This window comes from Pongo abelii, chromosome 5, assembly GCF_028885655.2.
Source record: "Pongo abelii isolate AG06213 chromosome 5, NHGRI_mPonAbe1-v2.0_pri, whole genome shotgun sequence".
NCBI classification, from domain to species: domain Eukaryota; kingdom Metazoa; phylum Chordata; class Mammalia; order Primates; family Hominidae; genus Pongo; species Pongo abelii.
Window position 1 is genome coordinate 140,450,001 of NC_071990.2, and position 13,443 is coordinate 140,463,443.

The 13,443-nt window shown below is 39.9% G+C and overlaps 1 protein-coding gene across 5 annotated transcripts in view; it reads right to left on the minus strand.

Annotated features, from left to right (window-relative positions):
• REPS1 (RALBP1 associated Eps domain containing 1) overlaps window positions 1–13,443 on the minus strand; it is an 84,711-nt gene that overhangs the window by 2,904 nt on the left and 68,364 nt on the right. For 3 of the 5 annotated variants that reach the window (XM_009242301.4, XM_054558231.2, XM_009242300.4), the window contains 7 exons: window positions 13,144–13,245; window positions 10,478–10,550; window positions 8,801–8,919; window positions 7,634–7,698; window positions 5,691–5,876; window positions 3,221–3,316; window positions 619–767 (listed from right to left, as the gene is read on the minus strand). In XM_009242301.4, coding sequence (XP_009240576.2) covers window positions 619–767; window positions 3,221–3,316; window positions 5,691–5,876; window positions 7,634–7,698; window positions 8,801–8,919; window positions 10,478–10,550; window positions 13,144–13,245 — 790 coding nt within the window. The remainder of the gene's footprint in view (window positions 1–618; window positions 768–3,220; window positions 3,317–5,690; window positions 5,877–7,633; window positions 7,699–8,800; window positions 8,920–10,477; window positions 10,551–13,143; window positions 13,246–13,443) is intronic. The other 2 variants (XM_003776932.5, XM_009242302.4) reach the window with 1 other exon arrangement.

Sequence of the window (13,443 nt, forward strand, 5' to 3'; positions counted from 1 at the left end):
TTGGCCCATTAAGCCTTAATCTGCTGATTCCTGGTCTAGAACACCATAATTAAAATACCAGTTTTACTATAAACTATCAAGTTTAAAAAATGTACTGCTATGGGGTTTGAAACAGGGTGTTAAAATGGCATTGAAATTCAACTTAATAATAAAGGGGGAAACATGGGAAGAATACCTACCCATACATGACAAGGCTCTGCTCAATTAAAGAACTAGTCTGACCATAATTTACTTCAGTCTGATTATTGTTATTATTATTATTTTTGAGATGGAGTCTTGCGCTGTTGCCCAGGCTGGAGTGCAGTGGTGCCATCTCGGCTCACTGCAACCTCCGCCTCCTGGGTTCAAGCAATTCTCCTGCCTCAGCCTCCCGAGTAGCTGGGACTACAGGTGTGCACCACCACACCCGGCTAATTTTTTTGTATTTTTAGCAGAGACGGGGTTTCACCATGTTGGTCAGGCTGGTCTAACTCGACCACAAATGATCTGCCCAGCTCAGTCTCCCAAAGTGCTGGGATTACAGGTGTAAGCCACCATGCCTGGCCCAGTTTGATTATTTTTAATTGTTGTGCTTTTTCTTCCTAGTAATTAAATGTGTCTAGGAATAGCTTTGATTACCTGGGAATAGAAGGTTGTGATGCAAGAACAGCAGCTAAGACACCCGTCTTTTGTGTATGTTCATCAACTTCTGGCCTTAATTCATCTTCTGATTTTAATCTTCTTCGAACAGGTTTAGGTGGTGGAGCAAGTGGTGTTGTGCCTTTGCTCTTTAAGACAAGAATTCCATTAATAATAAGCATTTCTGAAGACATTCATAGTTAGCACTTTGCAACACCATTTGCTTTCTTTAAGCCATTTGTTCTTGGAAAACTGAAAGTTACTTGTCCTACTTTAAATCTATGTATTTGTGGCAAGAGCTAACTTAAATTACAGTTGGAAAAGATGTTTCTAGTTGACACCACAATCACGAATGTACCTGCAATATAATATTTTTAGAGCAACATATTGATGCAAGACTGTAATATTCACAGTTTTAACATAAATATGATACAGAATCAATATATACCTGTTCAACAATAAACAAAGGCAGTCTCCAGAAATATCTATGCATTATCACCATAGGATTTCTTACTCAAAAATACTAACATTTATCTTAATGAATAAAATAACATTATAAAGTAATGGAAAGCTTAGGCAACTCTTTAAAAAACCAAAAACATCACTATTAATATGCACAGTAATTATAACTTCTGAAAATGAGTTGACAGTTTGTTGGTGATTATGAATCTGCCCTTGGCAGAATAAAAAACAGCATTTTGGCATTTACTATAACTTGATTTACCTGTAAATAAATAAAAACAATAGTCAACCGCTATCTCTTTAGTTAAGTGATATTTTTCATTTGTTACTGTGAGTTGACAAAAATGAAGTTCATTACTTAAAAACTCACACGACTACTAATGTAATAAAACAGTGACATGGTTTGGCTCTGTGCCCCCAAATCTCACTTCAAATTTTAATCCCCATGTGTCAAGGGAGGGGCCTGGTGGGAGGTGACTGGGTCATGGGGGTGGTCCCCCATGCTGTTCTTATGAGAGTGAGGGAGTTCTCACAAGAACTATGGTTTTAAAGTGAGGCACTTCCTCGCTCTTTTTCTATCCTGCCACCTGCTTCCCCTTTGCCTTCCGCCATAACTGTAAATTTCCTGAGGCCTCCCTAGCCATGCGGAGCTGTGAGTCAATTAAATTTCTTTTGTTTATAAATTACCCAGTCTCAGGTGGTATCTTTATAGCAGCGTGAAAACAGACTAATACACACAGCATCTAGAAAGTAGAATTTAAGCACTTCAGAAACACATGCCGTTTTTATAACTATTGGGAATGTCTAGATAACAGAAAAAAAAGTTACCAAAATTATTCCCTCAAAGGGAAAGTGTGCTGATATTTGCAATCTAAAGTACACCGATATAGTTTAGATTTGTCCCCTCCAAATCTCATGTTGAAATGGGACCTCTAATGTTGGAGGTGGGCCTAGTGGGAGGTGTTTGGGTCATGGAGATAGATCCCTCGTGAATGGCTTGGTGCCCTTCTCACGGTAATGAATGAGTTCTCACTCTGAGTTCACATGAGAGCTGGCTGTTTAAAGAGCCTGGCATCTCTCCTTGCTCCCTCACTTGCCATCTGACATACCTGCTCCCACTTTGCCTTCTGCCATGATTCTAAGTTTTCTGAGGCTTCACAAGAAGCAGATGCTGGTACCATGCTTCCTGTACAGCCTGCAGAACCATGAGGCAAAATAAACCTCTTTTCTTTTTTTGAGACAGGGTCTCACTCTGTCCCCCAGGGTGGAGTGTAGCGCACTATCTCAGCTCACAGCAACCTCTACCTCCCAGGCTCAAGCGATCCCCCCACTTCAGCCTGCCAAGTAGCTGGGACTATAGGCGCGTACCACCACACATGGCTAATTTTTGTACTTTTTGTAGAGACGGGGTTTCGACACATTGCCCAGGCTGGTGTCAAAACTCCTGAGCTCAAGTGATCAGTCTGCCTTGGACTCTCAAAGTGCTGGGATTACTGGTGTGAGCCACTGTGTCCGGCATAACCTCTTTTCTTTACAGATTACCCAGTCTCACATATTCCTTTATAGCAATGCAGATGGACTAACACATACATAAAACAGATAAGGACTGACAGATGAACAGATGGCATGGAGAGATATGTAGTAAAGCAAGTATACTAAAATAATAATGGTATAAGGTAGTGAATTTACTGATGCACAATGAAAAATTGTTTCAATTTTTCTGTATGCTTAAACGTTTTCATAATAAAATGTTGGGGGAAAAAATTATACCTAAAACAGTTAAAGAACAAGTTAAGAGAACAGGGAATAACAACAACCTTAGAGGGTTGATAATTTTTCTTTATTATATTGAAGACTACAATAAAAGAAACTGAATTTCACCTATAAAGAAGTTCTACCTTATATAGTGGGAAGAATGTAATAACCACTTAAATTTTGAGAACCTGTGACACATATTTAACATAGATTACAGAATATTATCTCCATTAAATAGGCAGACTTTGTTCTGAGCTAGACTGACTATACTACAGTTAAAGGCAGAGAAATGGGTTAGATGATTTCTGGTTGACCTTATTTCTAAAAATTATTTCACATAACTTATGATGTACAAAATTATTATTATAAAAGACATTTTGCATACCACATTGGCAGGAGCACTAGCAGCTGTCTTTTCTTCAGTTTTACTATCTGTTTTGGCAACTCGAAGAGAGCTTGCAGGATCAGAAGCTTTTTCAGCCTAAAAATGAATACGTTTATCACTATTAATTATACATAACATGTAATTATGCATAAATATAGAATATGTAACAAATCAGAGTAAAATGTTAAATATTCTGACAAGAAAACTGAGATGATGATAAGAAACTTGAAGGAACTTTATTAAATGAGCTTTCTCTGCCACTGAAAGGCAGACGGGAGAGCAGGTAATAGATGTGTGAGGGAGAGGAGGACAGGGCAAGGATGCAGCTATGTAATAGATGTGTGAGGGAGAGGAGGACAGAGCGAGGATGCAGGTAACAGATGTGTGAGGGAGAGGAGGACAGGGCGAGGATGCAGGTAACAGATGTGTGAGGGAGAGGAGGACAGGGCGAGGATGCAGCTATGTAATAGATGTGTGAGGGAGAGGAGGACAGGGCGAGGATGCAGCTATGTAATAGATGTGTGAGGGAGAGGACGACAGAGCGAGGATGCAGGTAACAGATGTGTGAGGGAGAGGAGGACAGAGCGAGGATGCAGGTAACAGATGTGTGAGGGAGAAGAGGACAGGGCGAGGATGCAGCTATGTAACAGATGTGTGAGGGAGAGGAGGACAGGGCGAGGATGCAGCTATGTAATAGATGTGTGAGGGAGAGGAGGACAGGGCGAGGATGCAGCTATGTAATAGATGTGGGAGGGAGAGGAGGAGGGGGCGAGGATGCAGGTAGTAGACGTGTGAGGGAGAGGAGGACAGGGCGAGGATGCAGCTATGTAATAGATGTGTGAGGGAGAGGAGGACAGAGCGAGGATGCAGGTAACAGATGTGTGAGGGAGAGGAGGACAGAGCGAGGATGCAGCTATGTAACAGATGTGTGAGGGAGAGGAGGACAGGGCGAGGATGCAGCTATGTAATAGATGTGTGAGGGAGAGGAGGACAGAGCGAGGATGCAGGTAACAGATGTGTGAGGGAGAGGAGGACAGAGCGAGGATGCAGCTATGTAACAGATGTGTGAGGGAGAGGAGGACAGAGCGAGGATGCAGGTAACAGATGTGTGAGGGAGAGGAGGACAGAGCGAGGATGCAGGTAACAGATGTGTGAGGGAGAGGAGGACAGGGCGAGGATGCAGCTATGTAATAGATGTGTGAGGGAGAGGAGGACAGAGTAAGGATGCAGCTATGTAACAGATGTGTGAGGGAGAGGAGGACAGAGCGAGGATGCAGGTAACAGATGTGTGAGGGAGAGGAGGACAGAGCGAGGATGCAGGTAACAGATGTGTGAGGGAGAGGAGGACAGAGCGAGGATGCAGGTAACAGATGTGTGAGGGAGAGGAGGACAGGGTGAGGATGCAGGTAACAGATGTGTGAGGGAGAGGAGGACAGGGCGAGGATGCAGGTAATAGATGTGTGAGGGAGAGGAGGACGGGGTAAGGATGCAGGTAGTAGATGTGTGAGGGAGAGGAGGAGGGGGCGAGGATGCAGCTATGTAATAGATGTGTGAGGGAGAGGAGGAGGGGGCGAGGATGCAGGTCATCAATGTGTGAGGGAGAGGAGGACGGGGTGAGGATGCAGCCACTGCACCAAACCTCTAAGTGGTTAGTCTGGGAAGTCTTCGTGGTTGGCAGAAGGGAGGCATCCACCCAGGGGAGTCAGTACGGTACCCTGTGCACACCTCTACATGCTCACTCTGACTCTCCCAGAAGCAGCCCAGTCCCCTAATGGGCACGGCAGAAAGTTATAGGTTTTAAAAGGGAGTTAGTAGGAAATTTTCCATGGCTATGACCTATATGAAAGAGATTGCAGAATTCCTCTGGTCTCTCCAACTCCACATTTATGCTCAGCAATTTAGGTCAGAGATTCCTAGAGTGGTTCTTGCCATTGGAACTACAATAGAATGTCCTAGAATACTGTGAATATTAAATTTTGGTATCCTATAGTCTTTGTTTAACTAAGGCAACTTACTCTCATACAAATTTTAAATGCTTTAATTAGAAGTTTGGCTGAAATTTGTTTTTAGTTAAAGTTGTAATTAGATCTAAAAGTTACATCTCGTGAAATTCCCCTTGGGGAAAAGTTGCAATGAGTGGAGCTATGGTAACCATGGCCTCTTATGACAGGGAAATCTTCACCAAGTCACGCAGACAGATGCTTAACATTAAGATGGAAACCCCCAAAGCAGCGTTTTAGCCACGGCCAGGTGGTGGTGTCTTTGCATGTGATATCAATCCCCCACCCCCACCAGACTCTGATACTTAGTAAGCAACCAGCAGATATTGGAGGCCAATAAAAAAGTTGAGAAGCACTGACCCAGGGAACATTTTACTGACTGATGTCCCCTCTAATATCTGCTTTGTTGACACAACATGGTATGGGAAGTGACTGCCTGCAGAAAATTAGCCAAGCCCTCGAAAACTGACCGGCAGGACTTCCGGATGTTTCTCGGCTTCATCATCTTGTTCTTCGTTTACATTTGATGCAGCAAATACTTCAAACTGGCTGAAATCTGCAAAATTTGGTTGCTCTGGTATCTGCTGAGGTGAGGTACTAGTATGAGTTATGAGGCCATCGGCATCCACTGGGCGATGCACAGCAGGACCAGGAGCCTGTGCAATGGTTCAGAGCACAGGAACACACATTTTATCAGCCTATCAGTGTCACAGAGTCATCTTCTTCTTTGAAAACTTAGTATATAAAGATGACCTGTTTTATTATCTGTAAGTTCAGAGAGGTGTATTACAGTAACATTTAGCTGTAAAGAAATGATTAAACCATAAGTGAAAAGCTAAGACACTAAAAAAAAAATTAAGATAATAAACCTCCAATAAAAAGATTTTTTTCAAAAACTGTATTGCAAAGAAAGTACACTGAAGGAGAGGGTAGGTCTGGCCCTACCCCCATTCTCCACTTGCATGTATTTTTTTCTTAATTGTGCTAATGCACAATAGTTTCTTCCTTAAATAAGTTATTTTTTTTTTTTAATGTTTCACTGTTTCTTAAAAAGGTTGCTCTTTTTAAAGTGTGAAAACCACTGCTCTATTCTCCCAACATGTCAGGAACACTTCCCTTCAATTCATCTTCCACTCCTTTGCCAGCCAGACCAATGCTGCTCCATCTTCAGTCTAAAAATATGTTTACTGAATATCTACTTGTGAACAAAACAAATGAGGCCCACTTATACCCTAATAAAGCTGACAGTCCGGAGCAGGAGAAGAGAATAAGTAAATAAGAAATTAAAATAGAGTGTGAGATGTTCTATGACAAAGGAAGTAAAGGATACTAAAGAAAGAAATCTGAAGTCTCTTCCCTTTAAAAATTCTTCATCTCCTCTAAGAAAAACTCTATCCTTCTTACTACGATATGGACAGCTTCATTTCTCATCACTCCACACATCTACTCCTGTTGTGCTGAACTAACTTGTTTTCCCCTAAGGAATGTGCCAGGCTTAACACAAACCTCCATGGCTTTGTGGATGTCATACCTTCGGTTTGGAATACCTTTTCCCCAATAAATTCCACTTTATCTTTCAAGTCCCTGCTAAGTCTCATTCCTTCATTTCATGTATAATGTGATCCTTAACTTTAGCCGCTAAGGCTGTCCCAAAGCATTTTATAAATGTCTACTATAGCACTCTAATTTTGATGTGGAAGGGATGCAGAGGTCATTATACTTCCTTAACTCATGTAGTAAACACATCCAGAGAGATGCAGTGAGGTTATTTTGGGGTATTTTGTTTTGTTTTGAGACAGGGTTTCATTCTAGTCACCCAGGCTGGAGTGCAGTGGTGCAATCACAGCTCACTGCAGCCTTGATCTCCCAGGCTCAAGAGATCCTCCCACCTCAGCCTCCCAAGTAGCTGAGACTACAGGTGCACACCACCACGCCCAGCTAATTTTTTTGTTTTGTTTTGTTTTGTTTTTAGAGACGGGGGTCTCACTATGTTGCCCAGGCTGGTCTGGAACTCCTGGGCTTGAGAAATCCTATTGCCTTAGCCTCCCAAAGTGCTGCAATTACAGGTGTGAACCACTGCACCCAGCCCAGTGAAGTGATTTTGTGAGTCACTGCTAGACCCAGAACATTAATGGATATTTCCTATCTCCCAATCCATTGTTGTTTCCACTAAACTCTTCTCTGTCAAGACATTTATCATTTGTTTCACTTTTAAGGCTCTTTCAAAAAATAACTCAGATCATTCTCGAAATGTGCATCTTTCAAAATGAGATTTAGCCTCACTGAATTAAATGTTCATTAAAGATTACCAACAGAGCATTCCTGACCTTCCAAATAATTTGAGAATAGAATTAAATACCTAGCAGGCAAAGTGATCATGGGACATGTAGTAATAAATACCTTGGAGAATTACCTGTGAGGGCTGTGGTCTTGGAGGCACTGCAGGAGGATGGGCAACAACTCCAGCCTGTTGTTGTCCTGCATGAATACAAAAGTCTTCTTTTTAGTAACTGTATAATCACTTTGTTAATAGAAGAAATAGGCTGAATGAATGTGACTACATGATAAAGATTTCTAAGAATGTTTGTTAAGTATTAGAAGGCAAGTACTAACTTGTTACATGGTCTGTATGTAACCTAAAGACCAAATCTCACAGCCTTTCATCAGATCTCACTTTGCTTCTTACCTCTATTACATGAAGCCCTCCTGGCATACTCCTGCCTGTTTCCATAATAGCAAACAATCTTTATTTTCTTCGTGTATCTCTGACTGCTGTTTAGGATCAAATGAAAACTTCCAAATTTTCCCTTTCACTTAACACTTCACTTTTCCTCACCAATCTAAACTCATAGTGACTAAAACATAACTTCATCATCCTCTGCCCTAACTTTTCTATTTTAACCAAGGTAACAACAATACTGCCAGTTCTTCAAAAATTAAAAACCTGGGTATGTTATGACTCTTCTTCTTCATCAGCCAAATTCAGACCTGTCAGTTCCTGCGCCCCCAACCCCTTAATATCACAACATCGTTCTTTTAAAATTTCCTGTGACATCTCTCAGGTTCCCATCTTCATTATTTGCACTCAAACACACTTTAAGTAGTCATTAAGAAAAAAAATTGCCTCTCATCTGCTATCTTTTTAATCCAAAATTTTCCTTCAGATAAATTTTTTTTTTTTTTTTTTTTTTTTTGGAGACAGGGTCTTACTCTGTCACCCAGGCTGGAGTGCAGTGATACAATCTTGGCTCACTGCAACCTCTGCTTCCCAGGTTCAAGGGACTCTCCCACCTCAGCCTCCCGAGTAGCTGGGACCACAGACATGCATCACCACATCCGGCTAATTTTTGTATTTTTAGTAGAGATGGGGTTTCACCATGTTGGCCAGGGTCTCGAACTCGTAACCTCAAGTGATCTGCCTGCCTCTCAAAGTGCTGGGATTACAGGCATGAGCAACCACACTCGACCAGATAAACATTTTTAAAAGACATATTAATAGAAACAAAAATAAAATGTGTATGTGTGTTGGATTAACTTTAAAATTAAATGATAATGTATATTATGGTTCTCTAGCCCCTACCTGTGGTGACTGTAAAGGTCCGATTCATATCTAAAGATGATGATCTAGAATGAGAGGGCTGTGGCCTTGGAGGGGGAGGTGGTGGTGCAGTGTTATCAGGCGACGTTCCTGAATGAGACCTGCAAAATTCACCCCATCATAATTGGTCATACTACTGATATCAGAGCTTTTTTCTTTTTAAACATTTACACTTGGTTAAGCAGCAAAGGATCTTATTAGTATGACATTTTCTCAACACTCAAGTATGTGTTACAATAAATTAAGATAGCACTGTTTATGATGTACCCTAAACAACTGATTATTTTATGTGGCTAACAATTTCTTTAATAAAGTTATTAAGCAAAATTTCCTTTTTTTTTTTTTGAGACAGTCTCACTCTGTTGCCCAGGCTGGAGTGCAGTGACGCCATCTTGGCTCACTGCAACCTCCGCCTTCTGGGTTCAAGCAATTCTCCTGCTTCAGCCTCCCGAGTAACTGGGATTACAGGCGCATGCTACCATGCCTGGCTAATTTTTGTATTTTCAGTAGAGACGGAGTTTCACCATGTTGGCCAGGCTGGTCTCGAACTCCTGACTTCAGGTGATCCGCCCACCTCAGCCTCCCAAAGTGCTAGGATTACAGAAGTGCCCGGCCTCAAAAATTTTGAAAAGAAACTTAGTTGTCAACATGATTTCATAATAGACTGCATACTTAGTGTTACGCTTCCCCATTCAATTAAAAGTAATAATAGTCTGAAAAAAAATAATTGTATAAAGGAAAGTCTACTTTCAGATATGGTTAGCTTTCAACCTATTAAGTTCTGGATTTTGGTAAGCTGAAGTACCCTTTCATGTGTCCGCACAGGCCATCTCATTTTAGAGGTGACTATGCTCAAACTCAACTCGCCCTAGAGATTCACTTCTTTGCTACCAAAGTCTTTCACATTCTGAAGAGAGTCTCCAAGGACTCTGGTAATCTGATCTGTACATATGGGAATAAACAGTAGAGTAAAATCCAAGATGACTGAGAATGCTAAGAAACACAGGAAGAACTACGTGAAGAATCAGAAAGGAAGACAAGCAGCCTTCTGACTCTAAGCTGTTTAGAGATTCTGCATCCTCACTACATCCACTGGGCATGCAGCAAAATGATACTCAACAAGTGCAAAAAGTGAGGAGAGAAAGATGCTTCTGTCCTGCACACAGCTTTTAGTCGATGGTAAAGCCCTTGCAGACAAATCTCTAGCCTCCTCCACCCTATCCCACGCCTTTCTTGTTTGTGCCTGAAAGGTTATATGTAACGCAGAAGTTCAGGGTGGGGAGGTGGCCCACCACTGGGCTGTGCTTTTGGATGGTGTTTTAAAACACAGAATTCTTTTGGTACTTACCATAAGGCTATACATGTATTACTTAACAGATTCTCATCGTTTAGGTACAAAAAGGACTTATAAAACTTCTATCGCCAAGAAGTTATCACCTCTTTTTAGAGCTTCCACAAAATACCATTTAGAAAGTCAGGGTTCTTTTTGTTTTTCTGTTCAAGTTGGAAAGGATCAAAATTACTTGTCTTTTACATAAATCAAAAAGTAACCTAACAGCTTTCAGAGAACAAAATCATTTGTGCTTGGTTCTAAATAGTTTTAAACATTAAAATGCAGCAAGATAGTTTAACATGCTTTTCATTGACAGAAATACTGACCTTTGACGAGTTACATTGCTCCCGATCTGTTCTGGGTCAGAAGTAAAAGAGTCTGAACTACTGTAACCATCTGCTGATAAATGGGATATGTCCTATTTAATAATAATCATTTCTTTACTTTTTGCTCTATCTACTCCAAACAAATATAAGTGATATGCTGTTTCAAGCCAGAGATAGTCAAAGATTGGCTAATAGGCTAACAGTTCATCCTAGTGTTATTAACTGTAAAAAATTAACTACAAATCAAATAAATCATGGCATATTTACACAGTAGACAAAGCAAGTTACAGTCTAGAAAAAATAATGAATACTTAATGATGCAGAAATATTCAAAATAAGTTACAAAATAGTACATATACAATGTGGCCCTCCAAATCTGTGGTTCTATATCTGTAGGTTCCACAGCTGAGGATTCAACCAACTGCAAACAGAAAATACTAGAAAATAAAGTAACAATACAACAATAAAAATAACACAAATAAAAAACCATACAGCATGACCACTGTTTTTTTTTAATATAGTTTGCATGTGTGTGTGTGTGTGTGTTTGTGTGTGTGCGTGTGTATATATTTTTTTTTTTTGGTAGAAATGAGGTCTCGCTATATTGTCCAGTCTGGTCTCTAACTCCTGGGTTTAAGCAATCCTCCTGCCTTGATTTCCCAAACTGCTGGGATTACAGGTGTGAGCCACCATGCCTGGCCCAATAAAACACTATTTATATGGTATTAAGTATTATAAGAAATCTAGAGATGATTTAAAGTATACAGGAGGATGTGCATAGGTTACGTGCAAATACTACACCATTCTACGTATCAGAGAGCTGAGCATTCACAGATTTTGGTACCCATGGGGGTCCTGGAACCAATTCCCTAAACATATTGAGGGATGATTGTATTACAATTTCTCATTAGATACAAACATAACTTACATATGTGCAGAATGAGAACTAAAGTTGACAATGAATCTGTTAATCACAGACATTTGTGGAATAGTGAGAATATGAAGAATTATTTCATTTTTATCTATTACATTTCTACAATAAATGTTAATTCTGTAATGGACAAAAAGGTCACTTTTAAAGAACAAATTAGAAACATTTTAAATAAAAGTAATTTTAAAATTGTTAATGTGAAAATTAAAAATTTGACATGGGAATAAAATGTGCTTATACAATAACAACAATTATGAAATTAGCCAAGGATCCCAGCTTTTTCTGCAGAGGAAACATTTATTTTCAATTTCTTCAAAGTCTTACGAAGCAGAAGAGAATCCCAGAAATAGACTAAGAGTTGTGACAGAAAAAAGAAATTTTAAGATAGAAACTCTAGAGACAATCTGAAGGAATATTACTACATACGTTCAAGAGTCATAAGCTGAAGGGACTGGTTATTTTAGTTGTATTTCAAAATGTATCTCTTTCCTTTTTCTTGTAAATCACAGAATCATCTAGTTGGTACAAGAATGACATTAAAATGAACATGTTTCCATCTGGATATTTTAACAGGCACCTCAAGTTTAATGCATATGAAACTGAACTTGATTCTTTTCCTACAAACCTACAGCTATCAGTTTTCCTCATTTTCCTGTTCTCCAGGTCAAAAACCATGGAACCACCCTTGACTCCTTTCTCTCTTACATCCTATAGCACACAGGTAAAAGCAACTCCTGAGGTCTTTTCCTCCACAATGTACACAATATAGCCAGAGTCCAGCCACTTCTCATCACTTCCACTGCTTGCACCCTAGACACCAAGCTGTCACCATCTTCCCTTGCCTGATTACCCCTATCTCCTAAATTGTGTCCTGTTTTGTCTTGCCTTCTTTTGGCCTATTATCATTAGGACAGCCAGAGTGACCTAGTTAAAAAGGAGGCTCAAATCATGTCACTCCTCCATTCAAACCTTCGACTGGCTTTTCATCTAAGTCAAAGAAAATCTGACACTGCCTCCTGTTACTATCCTACCACTGCTACCTTTCCCTGTCAAATTTGCTAACTAATTCTATTCCAGGTATTTGCTTGCTATTCTAGTAGAAGCAGGTCCTGCCTTAGGGCTCTACATTTGCTGTCTGCTGTGCCTTAATTTTCCTTCTGGATTTGTACAGCTGAATTCATCTCCTTCAAGTTTTCACTCAAATGACATTTTTCTGGTAAGGCCTTCCTTGATCATCCTATTTAAAATGGCACTCTCTCCACCCTTTCCCAGCTTTATTTTTATCCACAGTATTAGTTACTTTCTAATATAAGAGTTATTTTTTATCTCCCTTTTATCTCCCTTACAGGATGCAAACTCTATAGCAGCAAAGACTTTTTTACTGTTCAATCCCCAGTGCCTAGAACAGATCCTGGCATACTGTATCCAATTAACACTGGCTGAATGAAAGTATACACAATTTCTTATGTGATAGAAAAGGAAGGAACTACTGAGGAAGAGCCATAAGATCAAACCTGGCTACACAGAGAGGGACGGCAAACAGGAAGCCTGCATTGAAGCAGGAGTCAACGGGCAACTATTTATTTATTCACTGATAGGGCAAAGTGTTCGAAAGGGTTCACTCTCCTCTGCTTTATCTAGTGAAGACAGTATTAAATGCGTACACATCTGAAATAGTCAGACTCTAAATCCAGACGTAGTAAACTTCAAATGGAAAATGTAATACTTCACTTACCTACAGTATTACCAGAAGCAAATTTCACCGATGAATTTATCTTATTTTCTTCTGAAAGGTCAGATGGTTTCACAAGTAATGGGCTAGTGGGATTTGTATGATCTAATAGAGAATTAATAGGTAAAAATACAAGATATAGGTATTTGAACTGATAAACTCATAAAGCTCAGAGTATAAGACTTCATTTAAATATCCAAAGAAGTGGCAGGTAAATCCATAAAATGTAAGACAAAACAATATTTTTAATAAAAACAAATGTAAAACTGTTTATTTATAATTTTATTTTCTGCCATAATAGAA